This window comes from Nesoenas mayeri (genome assembly GCF_963082525.1).
Source record: "Nesoenas mayeri genome assembly, chromosome: 26".
Taxonomy (NCBI): Eukaryota; Metazoa; Chordata; class Aves; order Columbiformes; family Columbidae; genus Nesoenas; species Nesoenas mayeri.
In genome coordinates this window covers 5,997,913-6,022,165 of record NC_137552.1, presented here as the reverse complement: position 1 = coordinate 6,022,165, position 24,253 = coordinate 5,997,913, and the positions used below count along the sequence as shown (strand labels likewise).

The 24,253-nt window shown below is 59.0% G+C and overlaps 3 protein-coding genes across 4 annotated transcripts; all 3 read left to right on the top strand.

Moving 5' to 3' along the window:
- Positions 1-738: 738 nt before the first annotated feature.
- Positions 739-8,180, top strand: FAM117A (family with sequence similarity 117 member A). Its single transcript, XM_080359686.1, has 8 exons — positions 739-858; positions 2,695-2,861; positions 5,098-5,187; positions 5,348-5,461; positions 5,691-5,825; positions 6,194-6,386; positions 6,680-6,800; positions 7,331-8,180. The coding sequence occupies exons 1-8, from the start codon at positions 780-782 to the stop codon at positions 7,656-7,658; spliced, it is 1,227 nt and encodes a 408-aa protein (XP_080215812.1). The 5' UTR covers positions 739-779; the 3' UTR covers positions 7,659-8,180.
- Positions 8,181-8,583: 403 nt separating this feature from the next.
- On the top strand, positions 8,584-12,397 carry LOC308049767 (uncharacterized protein). Its single transcript, XM_080359613.1, has 9 exons — positions 8,584-8,842; positions 9,210-9,364; positions 9,518-9,610; positions 10,370-10,472; positions 10,668-10,741; positions 11,209-11,352; positions 11,495-11,599; positions 11,688-11,851; positions 12,137-12,397. Exons 4-9 carry the CDS (start codon positions 10,426-10,428, stop codon positions 12,314-12,316), a joined length of 714 nt encoding a protein of 237 aa, XP_080215739.1. The 5' UTR covers positions 8,584-8,842; positions 9,210-9,364; positions 9,518-9,610; positions 10,370-10,425; the 3' UTR covers positions 12,317-12,397.
- Positions 12,398-13,431: 1,034 nt separating this feature from the next.
- METTL2A (methyltransferase 2A, tRNA N3-cytidine) lies at positions 13,432-24,225 on the top strand (the record flags this gene model as incomplete). Of its 2 annotated transcripts, XM_080359610.1 has the most annotated exons (9): positions 13,432-13,530; positions 15,471-15,562; positions 17,702-18,063; positions 19,410-19,459; positions 19,936-19,996; positions 21,132-21,271; positions 22,085-22,191; positions 22,402-22,467; positions 24,074-24,225. In XM_080359610.1, exons 1-9 carry the CDS (start codon positions 13,442-13,444, stop codon positions 24,223-24,225), a joined length of 1,119 nt encoding a protein of 372 aa, XP_080215736.1. In that variant the 5' UTR covers positions 13,432-13,441. The 2 variants fall into 2 exon arrangements, with proteins under 2 accessions (XP_080215736.1, XP_080215737.1); XM_080359611.1 differs by lacking the exon at positions 22,402-22,467.
- Positions 24,226-24,253: the final 28 nt, after the last annotated feature.

Sequence of the window (24,253 nt, the reverse complement as noted above, 5' to 3'; positions counted from 1 at the left end):
TCTGCTGCCTGATTAGGCGCTAACGCGAGCAGCTGGCCCGCGATACGGCGGCGGCGGGAGCGCTGCTGCGCCGCGATAGCCGGGAGCGCTGTGCGGCTGCCCCCGGGGCCGCCGCCGCCGCCGCTTCCGGGCGCTGGCACCCGGCCCGCTGCCGCGCCGCCTCCCGCCCGCCCTCCCTTATCAGCTCCGGCCACGGCTCCGGCGCCGCGGGGCCGGGCGGCTCAGCCGCTGCGGAGCCCCGAGCCGCGTTCCGGCGGCAGAGCGGGGCCTGGCGAACGGGCAGCGGGGCCGGCGCTGCCGCTGCTGCCGGGCCCGGGCCCCTCGCAGCCGCCGCCATCGCGGCCGCAGGCGGGACACAAACACTGCCGGGCCGCTCTGATTCGTCTGTGCGCAGAAGGGGCGTGGCCCTGGGAGAGGCTTGCGATTGGTTCTCCCGCAGGGGGGTGGATTTTACACCTCTGTCTCTTGTTGTGATTGGTTGCGCCACTGCCGCGGTGAGGGAGAGAGGGCGGGGCTTGAGTCTCTTCCCTCTTTGATTGGCTCTGGCGGGAGGGATGATGCCTATTACGGGTGAGCAGTTTTCTTATTGGCTACGGTTGTAGCACGTGCGGGGAAGGAGCTTGTAGAGCGTCCTGATTGGATGCAGTTAAGGAGGGCGGGTCGTTTGGCCGCGGGCAGCCAATGACCGTAGGGCTCCTCCCGCCGGCCCGGCCCCGGAGCGCTGATAAGCGGCGCTGGCGGCGCCGGGCGCTCAGTGCGGCGGGCGGCGCGGGCCGGGCATGGCGGGGGCGCTGCAGCCGCTGCGCGCCACCGTCCCGTTCCAGCTGCAGCAGCGCCGCGGAGACGGGGGCCGGGCAGGTAACGGGAGGAGCCGGACACTGCCGGTGCGGCCCCGGGGGACCCTGCGTGTCCTCCGAACCGGGTGCTTGCTTTGCTTGTGCAAAGCCGGTTGTTGAAATCCTGCGTGGACACGGCTCCAGTGCTACCCCCGCAGGTCAAGGTGATGATGATGCTGAAGTTATTATCATTTGAAAAGCAAACTTTGGAAGAATTAAGGCAGAGGTGAAGGGTTCAGCTGTTCCCCAGCTGGCGCTGGGCTGCGGACCGGGAGCCTGCCGGAGGGAGCTGCCGTTTGGCTGCGTCCAGGAAAACCAGCTCGAACTGCCCGTGCCCGCCGCTCGCCCCGCTCCGCGGTGTCTGCGGGCGCTGCGCCCCGGGCGGCGCTCCCGGGCCTGCGGAGGTTCGGGGTCCCGGGGCCGTGCTGGGGGTCGAGTGCCTGCGGGTGTTCGTGGGTGTCGGGCTGTGCAGTGCGAGCGGCGGCCGTGGCGCGGGGCTGGGACCGCAGGCTCTGCCTCCCCGCGGTCGCAGCGATTGCAGCGCTCTGGGGGTTGCGTTTCTGCGTTGGTGTTTCAAAGAGCTGTGAAATCCCGTCCTGGCGCGGGCGTGAGTTCCCCCTCGGTTACGGGTCTCTAAGGGCGGATGGCTGGTGGTTTTGGGGGGTGTGGGGCACCCCCCCGGCACCGGCCTGAGGACGAAGGGCTCGGTGGCCGGAGCTCCTGCTGTGGCCGTGTTGGCCCCTATGGCAGGAGCGCCGAGGGCTTGTGTGTCATTACCGCTTAGTCTGCCTGTGAACTCCAGGCTCATTCTCCTTGAAGCCTCTTCACACTGGGCTGTTCTGCTTTCCCGGAGAACAGGCGGCGGGTGCGACCTGCGGAGGCTGCTCGCGCTCGTCCCGCGTCGCGCGGTTGGTTTGTGCCTCAGCGCCAGGACACGACCCTCGCGGGGCCGTTCCCAGGCCGGCGGGGCCTGAGCAGCGGGTCCCTGCGTTTCTAAACGTCCTTCTGCTGTTGAAGGGGCAGCTTCCCCAGGGTGGGACCTGGAGGGGGAAGGAAGGAGGTTTCACAGCTCGGCAGCAGTGGGGACGGTGCTGTTGCTTGCCGTGGTTTCTGTGGTGCAGGGGCAGGCGACGCAGCCGTGGCGATGAGCTGCGCACGCCAACGAGGGTCTGAAGGAAGCGGTGGGTGTCTCGCTGTGAACAGGGAGCGTGTCCCGAAGCGCCAGCCGGACCCGAGGCAATGAGCCTTGAATCCGCATGGACCTTGTCAGGACTAATCCTGCCCTCGCCCTCCCACGGGGGGTTTTGTTCTGCCCTTTTCTCACCTAGAACCCGAATTCTGCCTTTCAAATGGTATTTTAGCTTATGAAAAGGTGTGTTCAACAGGCTGTGTCCTGGAGCAGGCTCAGCACCTTTGTGCACAGAGGCGTTTGGCAAGCACAGCGCAGAGCTCAGGTTCAGTGCTGGGTTCAGTGCTGGTTCAGCGCGGTTAATGCGCTACCTGCAGTGCCCGTTTTGGGGAGGGAGGCGGGAATGTCGTACCCAAAACAGCGGAGCGGAGCTGCTCAGCCTCCCCGTCCGCGTGTGGTGGTTCGTCTGTCTGATCACAAGGAAGCACAAACGTCCCTGCTGGCTCCGGCGTGCGCGGGTCGGGACGCTGCCCAGGTGGCCCCTCTCTGTCCCGGTCCCTGCTGCCAACGCGCCGCCCCTGCGGCCCAGAGCCCGGCGGCTCTGCTGGAGGGGGGAGCGCGGGGCAGGAGCTTCCCTGGGGAAACTGAGGCACACGGGGCCCTGCGGCCGTGGGAGAAGAGCCGGGCTTCTTGGCTTCGGAAATCTCATTTTGTTTCTCTTCCGTGCAGCCAGCGTCCCGTGTGCCGCCGCCGCGGAGCGGAGCCGGCGGGCGCGGCAGCCCCGCGTGCGCCGCACGTCCTCGCTGGACACCGTGCTGGGCTCCTACCTGCTGGGACAGTGGCCGCGGGACCCCGAGGGAGCGGCCGCCTCGCGCGTGAGCCACAAAGCCACCCAGGTACCGACCCGAGCGGGACGGGGCGGCCGAGCGTCCCGCCCGGCTGCAGCTGCCTGCAGCTTCTCCCCCCCTTTTGCTTCCCAGCTTCAAGTGATTGGCTTGTGTGCAGGGTCGGAGTTCCCTTGGCCCCGTCGGGGGGCGGGTGGCCTCTGCCGTTCTTCTCCCCTGTTGGCTCCGTGCTGCCGCTTTGCCCGAGGTGAGGGCTGAGCCCGGACATGGAGCTGCAGCTGTGCCAGGACGGGCTCCGCTGCGCTGGATCTTTGCTGTTCGACAATTTATTATGGGCTCGTTTGCAGGAAATCTTCAGTTGGATTCCAACCTCCGTTGTCCTTTTCCAAAGTGTTCTTGCCTGCTTGTGTCTGGGTTGTAGCGCCGGCAGCTGTGAGGGCGGAGAGCAGCGGGAAGGGTTTGTGTGAGCAGGGGCGGCGTGTGGTGCTGGGAGCCCCCGGCCCCAGGCTCAGGGCTGCACGTGGCGGTTCAGGAGGGTCGGGGTGCAGCCGCTCCTTCCCGCGCGGTGCCGCTGGTGCCGCGGCCCGGCCAGAGCTGCCGGCTCCCAGTGCTCGAGTTTCCTCGTGACACACGTGGAGTGAGCAGCGATCTCTGGGCCCGGGGTGTCTGTCTGTCTGTGGAGGGGCCGGGGTGTCTGTCTGTCTGCGGGGGCCGCGGTGAGTCCTGGGCTCCAGAGCACCCTGTGTATTGACGAACGTTCCTCCAGACGTGGCGGCTGCCCCCCCACCTCGGTGACCATGCGCGGGGTCGGTGCTGGCGGGTCCGCGGTTGCGCCGCGCGCTGCGGTCGGTGCTGCGGAGCGCCGTGTCGGGCGGGGAGCAGCGCGGGCGCGGCTGGAGCTCGGGGCGTTATCTCGCTCTGCAAAGGGGTTTTCTGTCCTTTTTCTGAGGAAGTGGTTCTGCCAGTTAGTACAAAAGGTCCTGTAACTTCCTTCTGCCTCGCCAGGCTGCCCGGGGAGCGGGGGCGCGGGTGCTCCTCACATTCGGGCGTTCCTATTGCAAAGAGCCTCTGCGCTTCCGTTTTGGGCCGCGGGTTCGGTGAGCGGCGGCGCGGAGCCCCCTCGGGTCCCCGGCAGCCCCGGCCTGTCTGGGGCTCCGTCACGTTCCCACAGCTGCGGTTCAGGTTCCCGCAGCCCCGCTCGGGCCCGACGTGGGACGGGCTGCGGGTCCCCGGGACCTTCGCCCCCTCAGCCCCATGTGTGCGACCCGCTGGGACACAGTGACACGGTGTTTTGGGATGACGGCCAAATAACGGCGTTTGAGCTGTTTGGGACAGAGGGTGTGGGGCAGCACGAGCTCGGCTGTGCCGGCGCCGCGGCGCTGGGCTGCGCCGGGTGAGCGGCAGCTCGGGGCTCCGCGGGAATCGGGGCGAACCGGACGCTGTGAGCGGGCAGAGCAGCCGCTGTGCTGCCCATGGGTACCGCGGGATGGACACACAGACACATGGACAGGCGGCTGTGGCTGCGGGGAGTGCAGCTCCTGGGGTGAGGGGTTTCACTGGGGCTGCGAGGGCACGGGACGGCTGGATCCCTGCGCCGAGATCACCTGCACCCGGGCAGCCCGGACCCCGGGTGACTCGCTCCTGTGCCTTAATAGACTTCAAAGCCCGTTTGCGGTGCTGGAGCGTGTCAAGGGCGCTGAGCTCAGCGGAAGGAAGTTCCTACCCTTCGATCAGAGCAGCAGCGCGTTCCGATTCCCGTCGGTACCGAACGTCGCGCTGCTGCGGCAGCGGCCGCGGGGGCGGCGCCGGGGCCGCGTTTCTGGCGGAGTCGGCTGGGACACGGGCGACCGCGCCCCGGCAGCCGCGCTGGGTTTGGTGCCGGATGAGGGTTTCCTCTTGGTGACGCTGCTCCGAGCAGCCGGTCCCCGCACCCGGCAGCGCCGTCACGGCCGCGAGCGGCACAGCGCGGTCGCGGTCGATTATCCGGAGCTGTGGCTTGGCGCGCTTTGCCCTGCCAGCTGGTTGTGGTTAAACCAGACCCTGGGCAGGTCTCTCACTGTGCGGGTCTGTGAGGTCTAGTTTCCCGATGGGCGTGAATCTGGCCAAAATGGCTTTGTTTGGGCAAATGTAAATAGGTGGCTGTCTCGTAACGCATGTCACTGTGCGTCGTGTTAACGGAGGGACAGGCTGGAATGGGCAGCGGTCGATCACGTATCCTTAGGGCTCTGCCAGAGTCTCCAGGCGGTAAATGTTTGATTATCCTCAGCCGTGTTTCTCGTCACTTCAGACTCCGGTGTCCTGGCACGGCGCGGCAGCGGGGAGAGCCGGCGCTCACCAGCGCTCTGCGTCCTGGGGCAGCGCCGATCACCGCCGGGAGGTAACGCGGCCCGCGCGGGGGGAACGTGGCCTGCGCGGGGGCTCCTGCGCGCACGGGGGGCGGGGGTCAGGGACCTGGGCTGGGGGTCGGGGACCCGGGTTGGGGGTCGGGACCTGGGCTGGGGGCTCGGCCGGCTCTGAGGCTGCGGCTCGTGTGGCAGATCGTCAGGCTGAAGCAGCAGCTCCAGCGGACGAAGCTGAATGGCAGAAGCGGCAAAGAGAAGGAGAGGAGCTCCCCGCTGCTGGGCGACCACGCTGTCCGCGCGTCGCTCCGGGTGCGTGCGCGTCCCTGCTGTCCGTGTGTCCTCGGGGCGGAGGGCGAGCTCCTCTGGGACCCCGTTCTCAACCTCTGCCCTGTGTCCCTGCACCCGCTCTGTGCGCAGCGACTTCACTCGGCTCCGGCAGCCTCTGCAGGGCCTGGGCTGAGCCCGGAGAGCTGCGGGACAGGGCGTAACGGCCGAGTGCACGTGGATATAACGAGTTACTGGTCCTGGGTCATTGCAGGACTCTCCTTCGGGCTTCCTTTGTCCATCTCCCGCTGTGAGGCTCAGCCCCTGCCTGCACCGGAGCCTGGAGGGGCTGAACCAGGAGCTGGAGGAGGCGTTTGTGAAGGAACAGGGGGATGAAGAGCTCCTGCGGGTAAGTGAGGGTCACAACGTTGTCCCAGATCCCCTGGGGGTCCTGGAGATCTGCTCCTCTGAAGCCTGGGTCTGTCTCTTGGCCGTGGGGACGGTCTCTGCATTGAGTTTTGAGTTTGTTCTGAGCATGTAAATGTCTAAATTGGGTCAAGTGGCCACTGAGTTCCCTCCCTGAAACGTGCGGTGCTGCGGGAGACCAGCCGGCCGTGCCCCCGGGACAGGGGACGCGGGGACACTGACGCTGTCCCGGGCTGTGTCCGTGGGCTCCTCGCGGGGCGGGCGGGGGGACACAGCCCCAAACCGCCACCGTCACACACGGCCCCAGCGGACGGGGTTTCTTGCTCCGCTCAGACTTTGCTTCCTCCCCAGATTTTGGATGTTCCAGACGGACACCGGGCACCCGCGCCTGCTCAGGGCAGCTCTGGAGCCGCGTCCCTGGCGCTGGATCCCGGCAGCGGCAGCAGCCTGTCCCTGTCCCCATCCCCCTCTGCGCCGCTGCGCCCGGCGGCTGCGGGACCCTCCCCTGCGGCGGACGAGGGGCCGCCGGCCCCCAAGGACAAAGGTAAACGCTGCAGGCGGGGGGCAAAGGGGCCGGTGCTGCAAACCCCGCGGTGCCGCGGCTGCTCCGTCCGCGCTGGCGGGGCCGAGGCACTGCGGGCTCCGGTGCTGCGGTTCAGCTGCGCTGGACCCGCGGAGCCGCAGTGGCGGGCGGGAGCTACACGGGTACGATGCCGCAGCTTTGGGGGGGTTGTGCCTGCGGCCCCGGGGGTCCAGAAGAGCATCTCTGGGTCGAGTTACAGAGCACTGTTGGATTCTTCTAAAACTTTCTCAATCTGTCGTTTCTCTCCTGGCCAGGCGAGGGCGGCTCTTCACCAGTCCCGGCCTTTGCTGCTTCTCCTCGGCCCAACCACAGCTACGTGTTCAAACGGGAGCCCCCCGAGGGATGCGAGAGGGTTCGGGCCTTCGAAGAAGCTTTGTAAGTAAAGGAGCCGTTGGGAGCGGAGAACTCGCGTGAGGTTGGTCCCGGGTGGGGGCAGCTGAGCTGCTGTTGCCACAAGTGTCACCATTTTCCCCAGGATCAGAGTCCACCCGCCCCCCACCCCAGCACTGCCCCACGTCCTGAGAACCTCCTGTCCGTCTGTCCAGCCCTCCAGGGCTGGTGACTCCAGCACTGCCCTGGGCAGCCTGTTCAATGCCCCACAGCCCTTTGGGGAAGAAATTGTTCCCAGATCCAACCTCAACCTCCCCTGGCGCAACTTGAGGCCGTTTCCTCTGCTCCTGGCGCTTGTTCCTGGGGAGCAGAGCCCGACCCCCCTGGCTCCAAGCTCCTCTCAGGCAGTTCAGAGATCAGAAGGTCTCCCCTCAGCTCCTGTTCTCCTCCCGTGCCGCTGTCCGGTCGCGGGGCTGTCGCGCTGTCGGGATCCCGGCCGGGCGCACAGCTCGGGGTGTTTTCCCCGCGGTGCCCGGGCGCGTCGGTTCCTCACGGTGTCCCCGTGTCTCCCGCAGCTCCCCCAGCCCTGAGCAGCCGTTCCAGCCGTCCTGCCCCGACAAGAACAAGGTGCACTTCAACCCCACGGGCTCTGCCTTCTGCCCCGTCAGCCTGGAGCAGCCGCCCTTCCCCAGCGGGGGGCTCCTCTGCAGGGGGCTCCAGCCCCCCAGCGCGGGCTCCTTCCCATCCTGCCCGGCCCCAGCGCCCAGCCCCTTCCTCAGTGCGTGGGAGGACGCAGCGGCCGATGGCTCCAGCGAGGCGTCCGCATCTCCTGCCCTGAGTTACGGACCCTGGAAGCGCGGGCAGCCCGAGGAGAGCGTCTTGCACAGCTCCCTCGTGGTGTGAAGCCGCTGGGGGCGGCAGCGCCGGCTCCTCTGCCGGCCTGGGGAGACTTCGTGCCCCGGAGGTGGGGGCACCCCTGGGACTGACAGCGCAGCGCTTTCCTCCGGGGGCGATGAAGCTGAAGCGGAGGTGCCGCGGGCTCCTCGCTGCGGGACGGGCTCGTTTCTCCGCGCCTCCCCTGGTGGAAGCTCTTTCCCGTGCGGTTGTTGGGTGAACTCGTGCGGGGGAAGGAGGCTCAGCCGGGCGGGGTCGGGGGCCGGCGGGGCCGCGCTGAGTCTGCGCTGCAGCAGCTCCCGGTCCCGCAGGAGCCGGGGGGCCGGGCGGGCGCAGGTTGTGCTGCGGGAGCTCCGGGGGTTCGGGGCTCCAGCCCCTCGTTCCGTGAGCGGGACCGGGGGCTCCGGCACCGCGCGGGGCGGGGCAGCGGGTTCCACTTCGCGCTGCTGCGGAGGCTCTGGCGCGTGGAGAAGCCGATTCTGTTGTATCTGATGTAGAAACTCTATTTTTTTTCCAAAGACACTATTTTTGCAGCCGTTTGGAGTTCGTGTTTTGTGTCTCGGCGCTGAGCGGGAGGGGCCGCATGGGCTCGGAAACAAACGTTTCGGGCAGCCCGAGGACTTTGGCGTTTCATGTTTCGAGTCGCGGTCCCGGTCTGCACGGGAGGTTCCGGACGGAGCCCCCATGCCTCCGCCCCGTTTCCCGGGGGGTTCGCGGGGTGAGGAGCCGCCGGGGCTGCGGGAAGGGGAGCGGAGCCGCTGCCGCTGCGGGCGGGCGGGCGGTAGGACCTGCGCGGCGCCGCCGGAGGGTGGGGCAGCCCCGCCCCCCTGCGCGTGCGCACACCCTCCCGTTAGCTCCGCCCCGCTCGTGCAGCCAATCCCCACTCTCCACGTCGGGTTGCGTCACCGCAAGGGCGGCGCTCGGCGGACGCCGCTCGGGCTCCGTGGGGAGGAGCGGGAGCCGGGGCAGCGCCGGGGGCTCCGGAGGGAGCCGGTCCGGGGTGCGCGGGTCCAGGGTGCGCGGTCCGGGGTGCGCGGTCCGCGGGTCCGGGGTGTCCCAGCCGCGCTGCACCGCCGGCTGCGGGCGCGTGGGTCCCTGCTGTGCCCGCGGCGCGGCCGCGTGTCCGCAGTTCTTCGGTGTGACGCGCTCGCCGCGGCGGCGGGTGCTGGGTCGTGTGTCCCCGCAACCCTGCGGTACTTTGGTCTCCCCTTCCTCACACGTATTTGCCCATTGACTGAGCTCCGTCTTCCCTCGCGCCCCGGCGCGCGGGGCTGACGGCCGCGGTGCAGCCCCCAGCCTGGGCACTGCGGGGGCCCCCGGGCCGGGAGGAGCGGCCGGAGCCCCCGGGCGCCCCGGAGGCGGGCGCTGGCAGTTCCCGGTTGTGCTCCGCGCTGTCGGGCGCGGGAGGCGCGGCGGGAGCTGCGGAGCGCTGTGTCTGCAGCGTGTTGCACACGGTGCGGGACGAAGGGAGCTGGAAAGGGAGTTTAATCCTTGGCCTCAGCGCCCCGCCCTGCCCGGGGGAGGGATTTCAGCGCGGTGTTGTGTTTCCCTTGTTTCAAGGCCCGGTGTGTGTAGGAGCCGCCTCGTCCGCCCTGCGCCCCCTCACGGCGGCGTGGCCGCGCTCGTCCCCTGCCTGTGCGCAGCAGAGATTAGTTTCACAACGTGCTGGAAAGCTTTGAAATCCTTTGGAGGATGGAGCTGGAGAAACGCAAAAGGTGTTACTAAACTGCTCTTGTTTTTATATAACCAGTCTCCCTCCGCGTCCGGGCTGTAGGAGGCAGTGGCACCTCACTGGCGTGTTTGGGATGGTGCTTAGAACACCCCTGTTCAGGAGATCAGTGCTCAGAGGGGCTTTTTCATTTTCATAGAGGACAAAGTCAATGTCAGCAGTGAGGGCTCCATCCCGGCCGCCCCACAGATCCACTCGAACCCAGAGAAGCTGAAAGAGGCAAAAGTAAATGGTGAGTGAATCACAGAAAACCTGGTGAGGAGGAGCCTCTGGAGGCCTCCAAACCAGCCTCTAGATCGGCTTGGCCGAGGGTTTGCCCAGCCAGTTCTTGGGCATCTCCCTGGGGACTTGGACATCCGGACATGGCCCGAAGCGCCTTGCCCAGTGTCCCACAGGTGCTGGGGGACAGCAGGAACAGAGCCTGGAACCTTTGTGCTGGGTCGCCGTGCTGCATCACAGTGGTGTGACCTCGTGTCCAGCAGCCAAACCAGGCTCTGGATTAGCAGATGGAGGCGAATACATGTAAGGGAGAGCTCGGCTCGGTGTTAATTATCCCCTGGGACTAGTCAGGCTTTGGCTACCGTGAGCCACCGCGTTCAAAGGGCAGAGAAAGGAAAGCCAGTGTGTCCACGAAGTGTCACCTCTGTGGGTGGCAGTTTGTCTCAGAGCTACTGAGGAGGGCAGAGGAAGGGGGATAAATGACCCTCCGCGCTCACTGCGGGTGGGACAGGCGATCAGAGGCTTGAGTGGCAGGAAAGGATTTGAATGAGCCCCAGGGAAGATGCGGGAGCAGAGGACAGAGAACGCTGGAGGGTGCAGGATTTCCGTTGCTGCCCAAGAACGGGGGAGGCAGCGAGTTAATGCTGCCACAGCACAAAACGGGGACAAGTGTCACTGCAGGGTCCTTCCAGCTCTCCCGGTGATGGCAACAGCTGCGAGTCCTGCCTGGAAGGGAGCTTGTGAGACTTTCCACTTTTCTTTCCACATCCAGAAGTTGTTGCTCCTTCTCCTGGCTGTGCTCCCAAAACCAGCGAGACACCGAAGCCGATGCCAAGGAAGAGAGTGACAACCCCCCCACCAAAGGAGGCGACCAGGTGAGCACGGAGGGGAACGCGGGTGTGTGGCGCTGCTGCTGCCCTGGCCTGTCTCCCTGCGGCTGGGGGAACAAGGTCCCGGAGCAGGAGCTGCAGTTCGGCTGGTCTGTTGTCCGTGAGAGCCCCTCAGCTGTCTGTCTGTCTGTCTGTCTGTCTGTCTGCTCATCTCTCTTTGTGCCTCCATGTGTGTGGCAGGGACACTCCACCCACCCCTCAGCAGAGAACGGAGCGCGAAGCAGCACAGAATATGCCAAGGGAACAAGAGGAAGGTAATGTCACCTTGTCATGGGATTCCCCCCTAGAAGGCGTGTTGCCGGCGTGGCCAGGGGTGGTTTCACGTTTAGGCTGGCCCTGCAGCAGCCCATGGTCCTCCTGAGACATAACCAGGAGTACATGAAGAAAGGGACAATCCTGTCCTAAAGATTTGGGGAACCAGTGACTGAAGGAAGCATCAACACCCTCTTTGACAGCGATAACCGAAGCCCCTGAGCGCACAGCTAGAACTAAACCAACCACCTCACATTAAACATGGGCTCATCCTTCTCTGCCCCGATTCCCACTCCCCTGCACTGTGTAGCTGTTTGGAGGTCAATGTTTTGCTGCACAGTGAGGAACAACCTGCCCAAATCCCAGCCCCAAATCCCTCGTGGTTATAACTCATTGTTTCCAACTGAACATAACACAGGTAACACCTCCCTCTGTCCTGTTTAACCCGCTGTCCTGCCCCTGCCTGCAGCATTCGACGATGCTTTCGACTTATTCTCTGAAGACACGGATGACAATATCAGCCTTTACAGCACGGAGACGATCGCTGTGTGGCCGCAGATTAGATCAAGCAGCCCAGAGATGTGTGACGAGCTGGGGTGGCCAGACACCGACGGTGAGCGCTCCAGAGGCTTGTTCCAAGCTGATTTCTGAGTGTGTGAAGCGATCTTCCTCCACGTGCCTTCCCCAAGGCAAGCACCAAGCTCCACAGCCATGCTACACGTGAGAAGCTTTAACAGCGTTTCTGCTCCCCTCAGATTTTGGCAGCAGGATGGATGGCGGCTGCTGCTGCGGCTGCGGCTGCTGCTGCGACTCCTGCTGCAGGGGCACGAGGAATTCAGGACTTACCTCGTCTGTCCCTGGTGAGGAGGCAAACCAAGGGATGGGAGCGGCCGGCTGGTGGTTGCACAGCTGGTGACTCCAGTTCCTGTTTCCCTTGGCCCTGTCCAGGCAGCCCTCGTGCCCTGACACCCGTCTTCCCGATGAGTTCTAAAAAACAGGCGACACCGCCGGCAAAGCCAAAAAAAGGCTTGCAGAATGTGGGGAGGCAGAGGGATGAGCCAACTGCTTCGTTTGAGAGCCACTGCTGCTGCGAGACAGCCTGGGTGCAGCAGGTGAGCGGGACAAGCGACGCCTCAGCCATGGAACAGCATTGAAGGAATTTTTTAGGAGAGTGGTGAGAGCCTGGCCCAGGTTCCCAGAGAGGTGGTGGATGAGCCATCCCTGAGACACCCCAGGCCAGGCTGGACGGGGCTCTGAGCACCCTGAGCTGGTGACGATGTCCCTGCCCATGGCAGGGGGGACTAGGGGGCTGGGAATGTCCCTTCCTACCCATTCTACTTTCTATGATCGAAGGAGGTGTGGGAACAAGCCTAAAAACTCATCCTCTGTTTAATCAGGCACCTGCTCCCAGGCCTCCCATTCACTGCAAAGCGCAGGGGAGCTCCACTGCCGTCAGCGCCGTGGGCTCAGGCACATCACGTCAGCTGGCAGCAGAGAGCCCGGGCAGGGCGCGAGAGCGAGTGAGTGTGACACACGGGGACAGGGGTCACACTTTGGTGTGTGGGGACGGCAACTAGAGCAGAACTAAGTGTGGCTGGTCACTGGGGTCACCCATACGTTAACTGTCTCACGAATGCTTTAACTAGACACAGGTACTAAAGAGCAATTTGGTTATAAGTACAAGGAAAAATTAAACTAGAGGTATAATAATAGCCTAGTTGTGTATTACTGTTAATTATCAGCATGAATTGGTTATAACCAGCTGGGGAACTGCTGGAGAGAGTCCAGCGCGGCCACCAAGATGCTGCAGGGAGTGGAGCATCTCCCGTGTGAGGAAAGGCTGAGGGAGCTGGGGCTCTGGAGCTGGACAAGAGGACACTGAGGGGGGACTCATTCCTGGGGATCAATATGGAAAGGGGCAGTGTCAGGAGGATGGAGCCAGGCTCTGCTGGTGACAACCAGGGACAGGACAAGGGGCAATGGGTGCAAACTGGAACACAGGAGGTTCCACTTAAATTTGAGAAGCAACTTGTTGGGGGTGAGGGTGGCAGAGCCTGGCCCAGGCTGCCCAGGGGGGTTGTGGAGTCTCCTTCTGTGCAGACATTCCAACCCGCCTGGACACCTTCCTGTGTAACCTCAGCTGGGTGTTCCTGCTCCATGGGGGGATTGCACTGGGTGAGCTTTCCAGGGCCCTCCAGCCCGGGCACTCGGGCTCTGTGTCGCACGGGCCCTGCAGGCGGCTCTGCGGCGCAGACACGGCCTGGCCCAGGGCCAGCGCCTCCGCCTGCTGCGGCTCTGGCAGCGGATCGGCGCCCGCCAGCCCGGCAATGAGAGCTTCCGCCGCACCTTCTGCACCTACTCCTGGTCGTGGGCCGCCGGCCGGGAGCTGCTGACAGTCGCTGACCTGCGCGGGCTGGACCGGGAGCTGCGCCACGGGCGGCGGCCCGAGGGAGCGCGCAGGGGCGGGCAGCAGGCCACGGCCGCGCCCGGAGGCCCGAGGCGGGCGCGCCCTCGCGCTGGTGAATGAAACGCGAAATAAAAGCGAGGAAACGCGTTTCTACCGCCGCGCTGCCCGTTTCCCGCGCCGCCAGCCCCGTGACGGAGCGGCTTCCCGCCACCGCCCCACGTGACCGCCCAGCCCTGCCCTCTCTCGGGTCGCAGCGTCAGGTAGGGCTTCCGCTTCCGGCGGCGCTCGGCCCAACATGGCGGCGCCCAGGGAGGCTCCGGAGCGGCGGCTCTTCGGGAGGCGCTTCCTCACCGACCCCGCCCGCCTCTTCCAGCACAACGCCTGGTGAGCGCGGCCGCCGCCTCCTCCGCGTCCCCTCCGCGTCCCCGGCCCGTTGCTGCCCACCGCGGAGAGGCCCCGGGAGCTGCCGGCCTGCGGTGCCTCTCCGGGCCCGCCGCGGGGGCCGGGCTGGGTGACTGAGGCTTTGCGGGGCTCGTCCTCTCCGCCCTGGCCTGGCGCTGGTTTGGGGCCTCACGGGGGCCCGGCTGCAGACAGCGGGGCGCGGGGCGGTGGGGCGGGTGGTGCCCGGAGGGCTCGGAGGGGGGTCCCTGCCCGGCTCGGGGGGTCCCTGCCCGGCTCGGGGGGTCCCTGCCTGGCTCGGGGGTCCCTGCCCGGCTCGGGGGGTCCCTGCCCGGCTCGGGGGGTCCCTGCCCGGCTCGGGGGTCCCTGCCCGGCTCGGGGGTCCCTGCCTGGCTCGGGGGTCCCTGCCCGGCTCGGGGGTCCCTGCCCGGCTCGAGGGTGCGTGTCGGGCGGTCCTGAGCCTTCCTTGGCGAAGTCTTGAGGGGGTGACTGAGTCTTATGGGATTTCTCAGGTTCCCTCAGTCTTTCCGAGGAATGTGTCGCTTTGCTTTGTAGCTTCATCGCTATAGTTAATAAAGTTAAGAGGTTTGCTGTCCGGAATCTATAAGCTTCTCCGTCTGCGCACGTCAGTGACTGATGCAGACGCTGGACAAGGCGGTGTTCCCTGTCGTCTGCCACGGGGCCACGCTGCGCCGGGCGTTGGCTTGGGACCGCGGGCTTTGCTTGGAGAAGGCTGTTCTAAGATACGTTAAGCTGTCATGTTTGAAGGCTGTTGTTCTAAGATACGTTAAGCTCTCAGGTTTGAAGGCTGTTTTAAGATACGTTAAGCTCTCGGGTTTGAAGGCTGTTTTAGGATACGTTAAGCTCTCAGGTTTGAAGGCTGTTTTAAGATACGTTAAGCTCTCGGGTTTGAAGGCTGTTTTAGGATACGTTAAGCTCTCAGGTTTGAAGGCTGTTGTTCTAAGATACGTTAAGCTCTTGGGTTTGCTGGGAACTGAAGGCATTTTGCATTTTTCAAGTAAATATGCCCCTTGTGGTCTCCGGCTGGTAGACCCTGCTAAGAGTCGGGCAGGTTTAATTTGTAATAAAGTAACATGTGCATGTAGCAGCTTGTCGTTCATTTTGGGACTGTATCAAAGGCGTGTTCTGAAGTGCTTCCTCAGTAGCGCTTCCCTGCAGAAACTCCTCGTAATCTAGTTTTTCACACAAATGTCAAGTCTTTGTTTTGTGAGTTAATATCAAAAGACTGATTCCTCCTGAGGCCAAAATAGTGCTTCTTCATCCTTGGAGTCTGCTTTTCGTTCACTTGTTTTAATGAAAAAAGGTCGAGTGAGTCACTTTAATGACTACACCCTGTGTGTGCACATTTGAGTTATTAATAGGCTCTTAATGCATTAAAGCTTCCCGGGTATTTTTGTCATAATTAAATTGAATATGAAAATAACACTTTACCTCCCAAATAACCCTAATGCCTTTTTTGTTTGAACTTGAGAAGGAAAATGTGGTTTTCTAAGACAGCTAAATCAAATGGCCGGTGTTGATGGGTGAAAGCAAGCGAGCGCCTGCCTGTCCGCCACCGAGAGGGAACAAGTGCTCTTCGCTGTGTGAGAACAGCGGTTCCTCTCCAAGGAGCCGTTTTTACCGAGTTCCCTCACAGTTTTTATAAAAGTGATTTATTTCCTCTCCGCTTGGCTGAGAGTCAAGTAGGGAAGAGGATTAGGGGGCAGGTTTGGTGTCTTTTGGGCTCCCAGTTACAAGTGCAATTCCTGCAGAACGAGGAGCGGTGGGAGCTCGTGGCTGGTGTCCTGCGGCGCACCTGGGGGTGGTGACGAGCTCCACGGCCACTGGGTGGGACACCGTTCTCTTCTCTCCCCGTCTTGCTCTGCCGTTCTCAGCTGAATAGTTCACCTTGTTTTTTACAACAGGGACAACGTGGAGTGGTCAGAAGAGCAGGAAGCCAGTGCCAGGAGTAAAGTTCAAGAGAACAGCTCACAGCTCTTGCCACAAGACAAACAAGGTACTTTTGGATACTGTTGTAATGTTGGGTCTTAAATTGTTCATACAACAGCGGAACACTCTGGTGAGAGCTGTATACGCATGTTCATTTATTCCTCCCTTCCCCCCGTCTCCCGAATCATCCAAAATGTTACCTAGTGATTGATAATGAAAAACGGCGCAAGAGGAAGCTTTCTGTTCTTAATTTACCTCTCTGGACTGTCCCACAGTCTAGAGACTCATCCTCCGGGAACAGAAATGGTCTTGGCTGGGAGGAGTCACCTTGGCTTGAGCTTCTTTGTTCTTGTTGTGTATGTTTAAAAACTCATTAGTGTTCCTTGTCAATGAATTTATTTCAGTGTAGAGCAACAGCCTCATTTAATCTTATTTTCTCTGCCTGTTTTTGCTCTCTAAAGCTTCACTTCTAACAGGCAATCTTTTGTTGCTTGCATGCTGCAGAGCTGTCCCTAATTCAAGCTCAGTGTTAAGAGGGTCTAATGAAGTCGTGTCCATATCTGTCTCTGCAGTTAACAAACAGCATGATAATGATTAAATCAGAAGCAAAGAAATCCTAATTGAAGTGTTTATTATCAGAGAGGCAGGATAGGGATCCTGAAGCTTTTATTTCCTCAAACTTGGCTTAAAGGATATTTATCCATCCAAAATACAAAGCTTACCTGAATCAAGCTAAAGCTGCACAGCTCTGTGGTCAGTAAGACAGTGGAAGCTGTTCTGGGTTGGTTAGTAACGTGTCTTCACTCCACACCTGTTAGAGGTTATCCAGTCCCTCAAATGATGTTGAACTGGCTTCCCGCTCCTTGGTGTGATAAGAAACTCGTTTGATGATGATCTTGTACCAAGCCGAGCTCTAGGATGCATCTGTGCCTTTTGTTCATTTGAACAAATTAAATGGAGTGTGTCATCTTGAAGGAGATGCCGGTCGCTATCGGAGCTATTGAGAACTGCCCATACAGCTTCCAGTTGCGTTCACAATAGCAAATTTAATTAAACCAAAGAGCATCTCTCCTAATTTCTTGGATTCCCAGAAGTATCCAGCAGTTTCTATTGTGATACCCATTGTGTGGAGTTCATTTTAAAATCTGGTTAACATTAAAGGATGCTGCCTGTCATGCTTTGGGAACCTATATGCAGCTAGGAAATTGTGGAGCAATTTACTGTTGGAGCAGTTTGTCGGGTCTTCGTGATGGGTTTCCCAGGCCGAACAATGGAGAGCGGGCACATTTGGACGGGCGCTGTTCAGCAGGACGCTGTGCAGACAATGGGCGGCTGAGCGGGGAAGGCGGCCCAGCCAAATGTGCCTGGAGGGTCTGGTATTTTAGGAGTCGGGACTGTCCAAGCAGGAGAACAAAGGCAGGGTATTGGTCATTGTGGCTGCATTATTCTCGGGATTTCTCGGGGCTGTCAGAATTCATTCTGAAGGAGGTTTTTGGGTATGTGGAAGATGTGTCTGCTGGCTGGGAACAGAGAAGGATGTGGAGGAGTTTAGGGGGTTGCCTCTGAGGCTGCATAATTGGCCATTCAGGGGCTCCTTGGCACGCTCTCTTTCAGTATTTACTGTTGCTTGCCCGTCTGCGGTGTGAGGGGGGTGGGCCTGGCTGTGGGGGTCCCTGCACAGACAGACAGACAGACAGAACGGTCAGGAGCGCTGTCGCACACGTCTCTGCAGGAGTCTGGCTCGCGTGCCCGTGCCCGCCTGAGCTAATACCGCTAAACGGGATCGCAAAGCAAGTACTTAGTGAACTTTTCTGGAATAAGTTGTGCAGGAAGTCAGACTGAAAAATAAATATGGTCATTTTTTGCTTTAAATCTGTTTCTTACGTGATCTTTTTCAGCCAGCCCTTGATTTCTTCCATTTCAAAGAGGCCTTTTCTGTTCCCAGCTCCCTTTAGGTCCCACCAGGAGACAGACAGTTCCCTCTTGTGTCTCTTTTCCCCTTTTTAGTCCTAACGCAGTGAGCATGAGGACGCAGGCCGAGTGTTTGTGTGGCACAGCATCATTTAATACAGGTGATTTTCAATCAGTAACCTCACTTGTTAAAGCAAATTGCTGCATAGGTGTCTGCAGGGATCCCCGACCCTCTGAACTGATGAAACCCTGAGACCTAATTTGAGTGCTGGTGTCATTTTTCTTGTGTTTGCAGAGGACTATGAGGTGAACGCAAAGAAGTACTGGGATGACTTTTATAAGATCCACGACAATGGCTTCTTCAAGGACAGGCACTGGCTGTTCACTGAGTTCCCTGAGCTGGCTCCTAACAGGAACTCGGCTCAAAATGGGGATTGTGTGCGTGAATTTAGTAACCAAGAAGAATCCAACCATGAAGGGCTGGGAAGCTGTGAAAATGGACATTGTTCATTGGAAACTGGGGCAGAGAATCAGCTAAACCTGACCAAACCCACACCTAAGATGTGCGCAGAGGAGCCGGCTGCGCGGGAGCGCGATGAGCTGGATCACAGCAACGCAGGTTACCCAGGGTCGTCTGCGTCTTACCGAATATTAGAGGTAATAGTTGTAGAACAGAGTCACACGTCACACAGTCCCTGGCATCAGCGTTAGGGTGACTGGGACATAAAACATAGAATTGGAAACAGGGCATGATTGCCTTAAATCAGTAAAATTCAAAAAGCAGCTTAAAACTGGGTGAAGTCTGTTGGGATTCTCTTGGTTCGGACTGTGAATTGGCAGAGCACACGGGCCATGAGAAGTTTCCGAGTTTAAAATACCAACCGTTACAGTCAGATGTTGAAACAAACATTTAAAACTCATCTTCTGAAGAAGCTGATTCTTTTACTTGTCGGCATAAAGCTTTCCCTTGTAAATTATGCTTCGCGTGTTTGCGCCGACTCGTTTGCCTTGGGAGATGTGAAACAAACAATGAAACCAAGAATCTAAAGATGCCGTTTGGTGTGTTCCTGGTGGCCATGTAATAGTGGAGAATCTCAGATCAATGCGGGGTTCACCCCCACAAAACTGTGTAGGACTTTCAAACACTGGGCTCCTGCCGGCTGGTGGCAGCCTTGCCCTGTCACCTCTGCGTTGTTCCCTGCACATCTCGCTGGTTTCGTTCCATGCTTTGTGCTCTACGCAAGTTCTGCCCTTCAGGGAGAGTCAACACAAACTGTCCTTTCAATTCTTTATTTATTTAATCTGAGGCTCTGAGTCTTCCTCAGACTTCCATGTTCTGGGATCGTTGTGGTTCTCCTGCCTAAGCTGAGTGCGTTCAGTGACGTCTGTCAGCACAAGCCATTGATGGAGTTTTCTGCTCGGTTTATTTCATTTACTGACTCCCTGCGCATTGAGAGGCGGGTTCCCCGAGCCCAGCTGTGTGCGCCGTCTTCTCTTCCAAGGGGAGCAAGCAGGAAATGAGAAGGCAGAATTGCTGCAGGCTCGGTTGTAGCCTGAGGGACAGCCACCCAGCGCTGGCGGCTCTGAAACAGCAGCATGTAGTTACAGCCAAACAAGCTCCTTTCTCCATTGCTCTGGTTTGCTGCGGAAGCAAATGCAGCCGATCGCGGCTCTCGCCAAGGCCTCGGTGACTCGTGCTGGCTGTTATGCTTGGGATTCCAACAATAACAGTTTTCTGAACAATAACAATATGTAGAAACTGTAAGATTTCGATGAGAACTGGCTTAGTGGTTTCCCACAAATGCTTATCTGTAGCCCTGCTCCTCGGAGCTGAGCACATTCACATCTTGCAGCGAGATTTGCGAACGGTCGCTGCTGTGCTCCCTCGTTACTTGTGAGTTGCTCTTTGTTCCATGGTTGTAGGGAGATGATTTGAAATTAACTGCGTGGGACATGCTGAAGAAATGATTTTCACTGCGTGTGCTTCTGCTTTCTTTGCACAGGTTGGCTGTGGTGCTGGAAATACAGTCTTCCCAATTTTACAGACCAATAAGTAAGTATTTCTCAGCGGGATTTTACCTGCACGATACACCAGCCTCTGAAAAACGGTTGGAAGAGTGTTGCCTGTGTTCTTAGTTGAAACAGTCTCAGAGAAAGGCCGGATGCAAACGGTGCATTTGCCATCCACAAGTTCACATTATTGTGTTTCGAGCGTGGAAATGTTTGGTCTCAGAACACAACCCCCATAATGCGAGTTGACGTGTCACGTTCTGAAAGCGTTTTCTTCCGGGTCTTAGCACTGCTCCTTTTCCAGAAGGAAAAGTAAACAGGCAGCTCCAGATGAGAATAACCGAGGGATAAAGGAGCAACATGTTCCACCGGGTTTTGCACAGCACATTGCTGATAGACGCAGATTGAAGCCCAGGATTTCTGGCTCCCAGTTCTGTGCTTTGTGTGTTTGAAGCCACTTCGGTAATTCCGATGAGGCACCTTTATATAAATGCTGATAGTTTCTTTTACTTATTTCAGTGACCCGGGACTTTTTGTCTATTGCTGTGATTTCTCTACAACAGCCGTGGATCTCGTCCAGGTAAACTCGCTGGTGATTCCAAAGATAGAAGCACATGGTGCCAATTGCACATTGACACAAAACTGTCAGAGCTGCCACCAGCTGTCTGGCGGTGCTGGCGGCTTTCTGGATTTAGCCAGCCCTGATGCGGACCCCTGTCCTGGTAGATCAGGAAAACCAGCTGTCCAGATGGTAGAAATGAGGGAAGTTGGAGTCTCGAAATGTCAGGCTGGCAGCAGACAGCTCGGCCGGGTTTCCTTTCCCCTGTGGCCGGCAGCACTTGGCCAAATCCAGCGCGGCTTTAGTGGAGCAACTGCTGAGCCTTGAAAACGTTCGGGCTATTTTAGCAGGAGCTGGGGCTGGGTTGGGTTTGCGTGCGCGTTGCTGCCCTGCAGCTGCGGGAGCGTGCTCTCATCCTGCACAGCCAGCGGAGCAGGGGTGCTGCTGGCCGTGGAGCTGGAGGCTGGGATGTAGCCAGAGGACAAACGCTGCTAATACATTTCAGGTCAGAACAGAGAACAGTTAAAATATGAAATGTAATGGTTTAATGAGGCGAGATGGGGAGCACAGCAGCGGGGACGGGATGCCGTTCCATCCTCAACCTGACACCAGCGCTGTTTGCGGAGGCTCCTGCCGTCTGTAGCAGCAGCGGTAGAACAGCACACAGCTGCTTTACAAATCTCAGTGTTTGCAAGAGCACCAGTTCAGGCAGCCAGGTTTGGGGTTGAGGGAGCTGTCTGTGTGTGGTTCAAATGAATATTGATTTCAGTGATACAGAGAGGGGCCTGACACACTTTTGTAAAGATTTCCTGCTTAAGAGTGTAAATCCCTCACTTTCTGCCACTATTAGTGGAAAATGTGACCTCAGAACTTCAATAATCCCCCAGTCCAGTTGGGATTTTTGGCCGTGCTGATTGTCTGAATGTAACAAGTCCAAAACTCTGTAAATGTCCCGTGTGTACTCACTTTTTACATTCCCCCGGGTTCCTCATCAGACGAGGGAACCCACCTGGCCCCGTCTGCCCTAATCCAGTGAGGCTGAAACGCTTCTGAACACACCACTTTATGATGTGAAAGATAAAATGCTCCTGTGTCCAGATAAGACTGAGATCAAGGTCTGCTGCTAATGCTCTGATTTCTCTCCCCTTAAACACAGAACAATGCAGAATTTGATTCTTCTCGCTGCTTTGCGTTTGTCCACGACCTGTGCAGTGACCAGAGTCCTTTCCCGATGCCAGATGAGAGTCTCGACATTGTTATTCTTATCTTTGTCCTCTCAGCAATTCTCCCAGAGAAGTAAGTTTTAATAATTCCGCCTGATTTCAGAAGGTAGTGCACCTAGAACTGGGGTTCTTTAACAGCAGATCCCTCCATATCAAGAAAGGTTAAAGTTTGTTCTGTGTCTGCTCCAGTTTTCCATTAAGCTTCTGAAATGAGATGTGCAGGTGTTTTCTGTTGTCACGAGTTCCAGCGCAGGACAGGGGGGACTGGGGGTGCTGAGTGGTTACAGGTGGCGTCTTGCTGCGCTCACAGTTGCGCCTCCGTCCTGAACCCAGCGCATGGGGAGCTCGGCACCCGGTTGTGTAAAATGTGCTACTAGGTTGTGAGGCTCAAAGACGAGATTAATTTTGCGTATGGAGGTGGCAAGAAGGGAGGGGACGGGGTCAGAAAACGGTTGAGGAAAGTGCTGTGACCTTAGTGTGACAGTGTGTTACAACCTGCACTAGTCGCTCTTTCCTGTTCCCTTTGGTTTTATTTCACAGCATTTTCCAGGTTCACTTATTACTTGTTTTACAGAAACCAGTGGAGATACTGTTGTAATTAGTGAGAGCGGTTAATCGCTGCTGTGGCAGGCTAGGTTCTCATTGTGGAAAAAACCCCAAACGAACCAACAAACAAACGCTACAAACACCAGCACTGAGTGTGAGAAACGAGGCAGCCAAACAAGCCACCTGTGTCTGAGAGAGCTCAGAACAGCGCTGTCTTTTGGTAGCTTTTATATCAAGTTGAAACATATATAAAATGTATACCTTCTTTTAGGAAAAGAGGCTAAGGAAACAAGCATCGTTTCGCAGAGCGGTGAGTGCTTCTGGTTTGTTCTTCCCTCAGGATGCAGTGCGTCCTTAACAGGCTGAGTCGCCTTCTGAAACCAGGAGGAATGGTGCTGTTACGGGATTACGGCCGGTACGATCTGGCCCAGCTTCGCTTTAAGAAAGGTATTTGCTTTTCCCTTGGGTAGTCTTGCCAGATCGCTAACAGATGATGGTTCTCTGGAGTTACCGGCTCCCTCGTTTAGGAGGCAGCTCATTAATTCCCCTTAAGCACGGCCTGTGCCAGAAGCGCATCTTGTCTTTACGTGCCATTGGACGGCAGTTGTTGATTTGTACGTGATAGCTGGTAACTGTTTAAATGCCTCGTGCCCTTAGGTCAATGTCTGTCTGATAACTTCTATGTGCGAGGTGATGGCACCAGAGTCTACTTCTTCACACAAGGTAGGAGGCTGCAAAACATCCTCTGACGCTCCTCACCTCTTTTTGTCTCTGTGCCCTCAAGTTTCACCACTAGCTCTTTCCAGCCATTCTTGGAGCCATGTGAAATGTGAAGTACCTGGGATTGTCACTTGCTGATGCAAATACGGCATGGTGAATCCCTTTTCACAGAATCATGGACTGGTTTGGGTTGGAGGGACATTCCCAGCTCCCCAGTGCCCCCCTGCCATGACAGGGACATCGTCACCAGCCCAGGGTGCTCAGAGCCCCGTCCAGCCTGGCCTGGGGTGTCTCAGGGATGATTCATCCACCCCCTCTCTGGGAACCTGGGCCAGGCTCTCACTACCCACATTGTAAAAATTTCTTTCCTCATGTCTGGCCTGAATCTTTTCTCCTTCAGTTTTGAACTATTACCCAACTTTTAGAGAAAACCCGTGTGTTTGGTACACGGGAGGGGTGGCACTGGAGGAGCTCTCCTTGAATCTTGTTGCCTGCGGAGGATGGAGCGAGATGGACACCACTGAAGGAACTTCTCTCGCCTTTAGTGCTCTGCGAGGAGACAAGAAGGGTGTGGCTGAGCCCAGAGCTGAGGCCTCTCCAGTTCTGCTGCTGCTTGGTGTTCCACGGGGCTGTGTCCTCCCTGCCCATCACCTGCACCTGCAGTCACTGCCCCCGCGGGCCCCTCTGCGTGGCCACTTTCAGAGCAGTGGCACGACTGCAGCCAACTCCTCCCTTCCCCACTGCACAAGTCTTGTTTGTCACAACAAAATGCATGTTCCGTGCGTGTTTGGCAGACACTCCGTAATGGCGAGCATCTGATAAAAGAGCACAAGCCGGGACCTGTTAGCCCTTTTCTGCAGAAACTCCGTCAAATCACGTGCTGCCGGGCCGCCGCTGAGCGAGCTCTGTGCTCGCAGCAGGACGGGCTCTGGCTCTGGCTCTGGCTCTGGCTCTGGCTCTGGCTCTGGCTCTGCCTGCGGCCAGCGCGCCGGGGCACTGGGGTTCTGGTTTCCTTGGTCAGGAATTCCTGCCGGTGCCGCAGCCTCCGGGGCTCCTGGTGCTTTGATTGGGCCCCAGCAGGGTGTGCTTTCGGAAAGGATTTCCACCCCCCCCAACTTAACCTCAATGGATCCCATTCCCCTCCAGCCCATACAGCGTGGATCTTATTGCCACCATTTAAAAGCGTAGGTCTGGTCCCCTTCTTTGCTCTTGTGGGTTCTGAAATTCCTCTGGGGGCAGGGGGGGAAGAAATGGATATGTCCCTACTCGTCAGAAGATGCTCCCTTAATTGGTTATTAGAGGCGATACCCACGTCTGAAACTCCTGCTGTTTTCTCTTTGTCGAGTCTCTGTAATTCTAGTTCTCCAAGTAATTCTTTGCTTCCTTGGTAATGGAAGGTAAACTCAAGGGAAACTAGAGAAACTGTGATCTTAATCCCCCATGGCACAGTAATTAAATCCTGTCTGATGTTTGCATTTCCCGGCCAAGCGAGACCGTGAGTTTCCTCTGCTCCCTCGTCCAGCGTAGCCTGTCCCTCGGTGGGAGCGGGTGCCGGGCGGGTGCAAGCCGCGGCATCCTCATCTCCTCATCTCCTCCTCTCTGCTTCCAGATGAGCTGCACGAGCTCTTCACAACAGCTGGGCTGCAGAAAATCCAGAATCTGGTTGATCGGCGATTGCAAGTGAACCGTGGGAAGCAAATGACGATGTATCGAGTGTGGATCCAGTGCAAATACCGCAAGCCCGCCGCCCCTCAGCTCTGAGGAGACGGGACGCGCTTTTTAGGTTGGA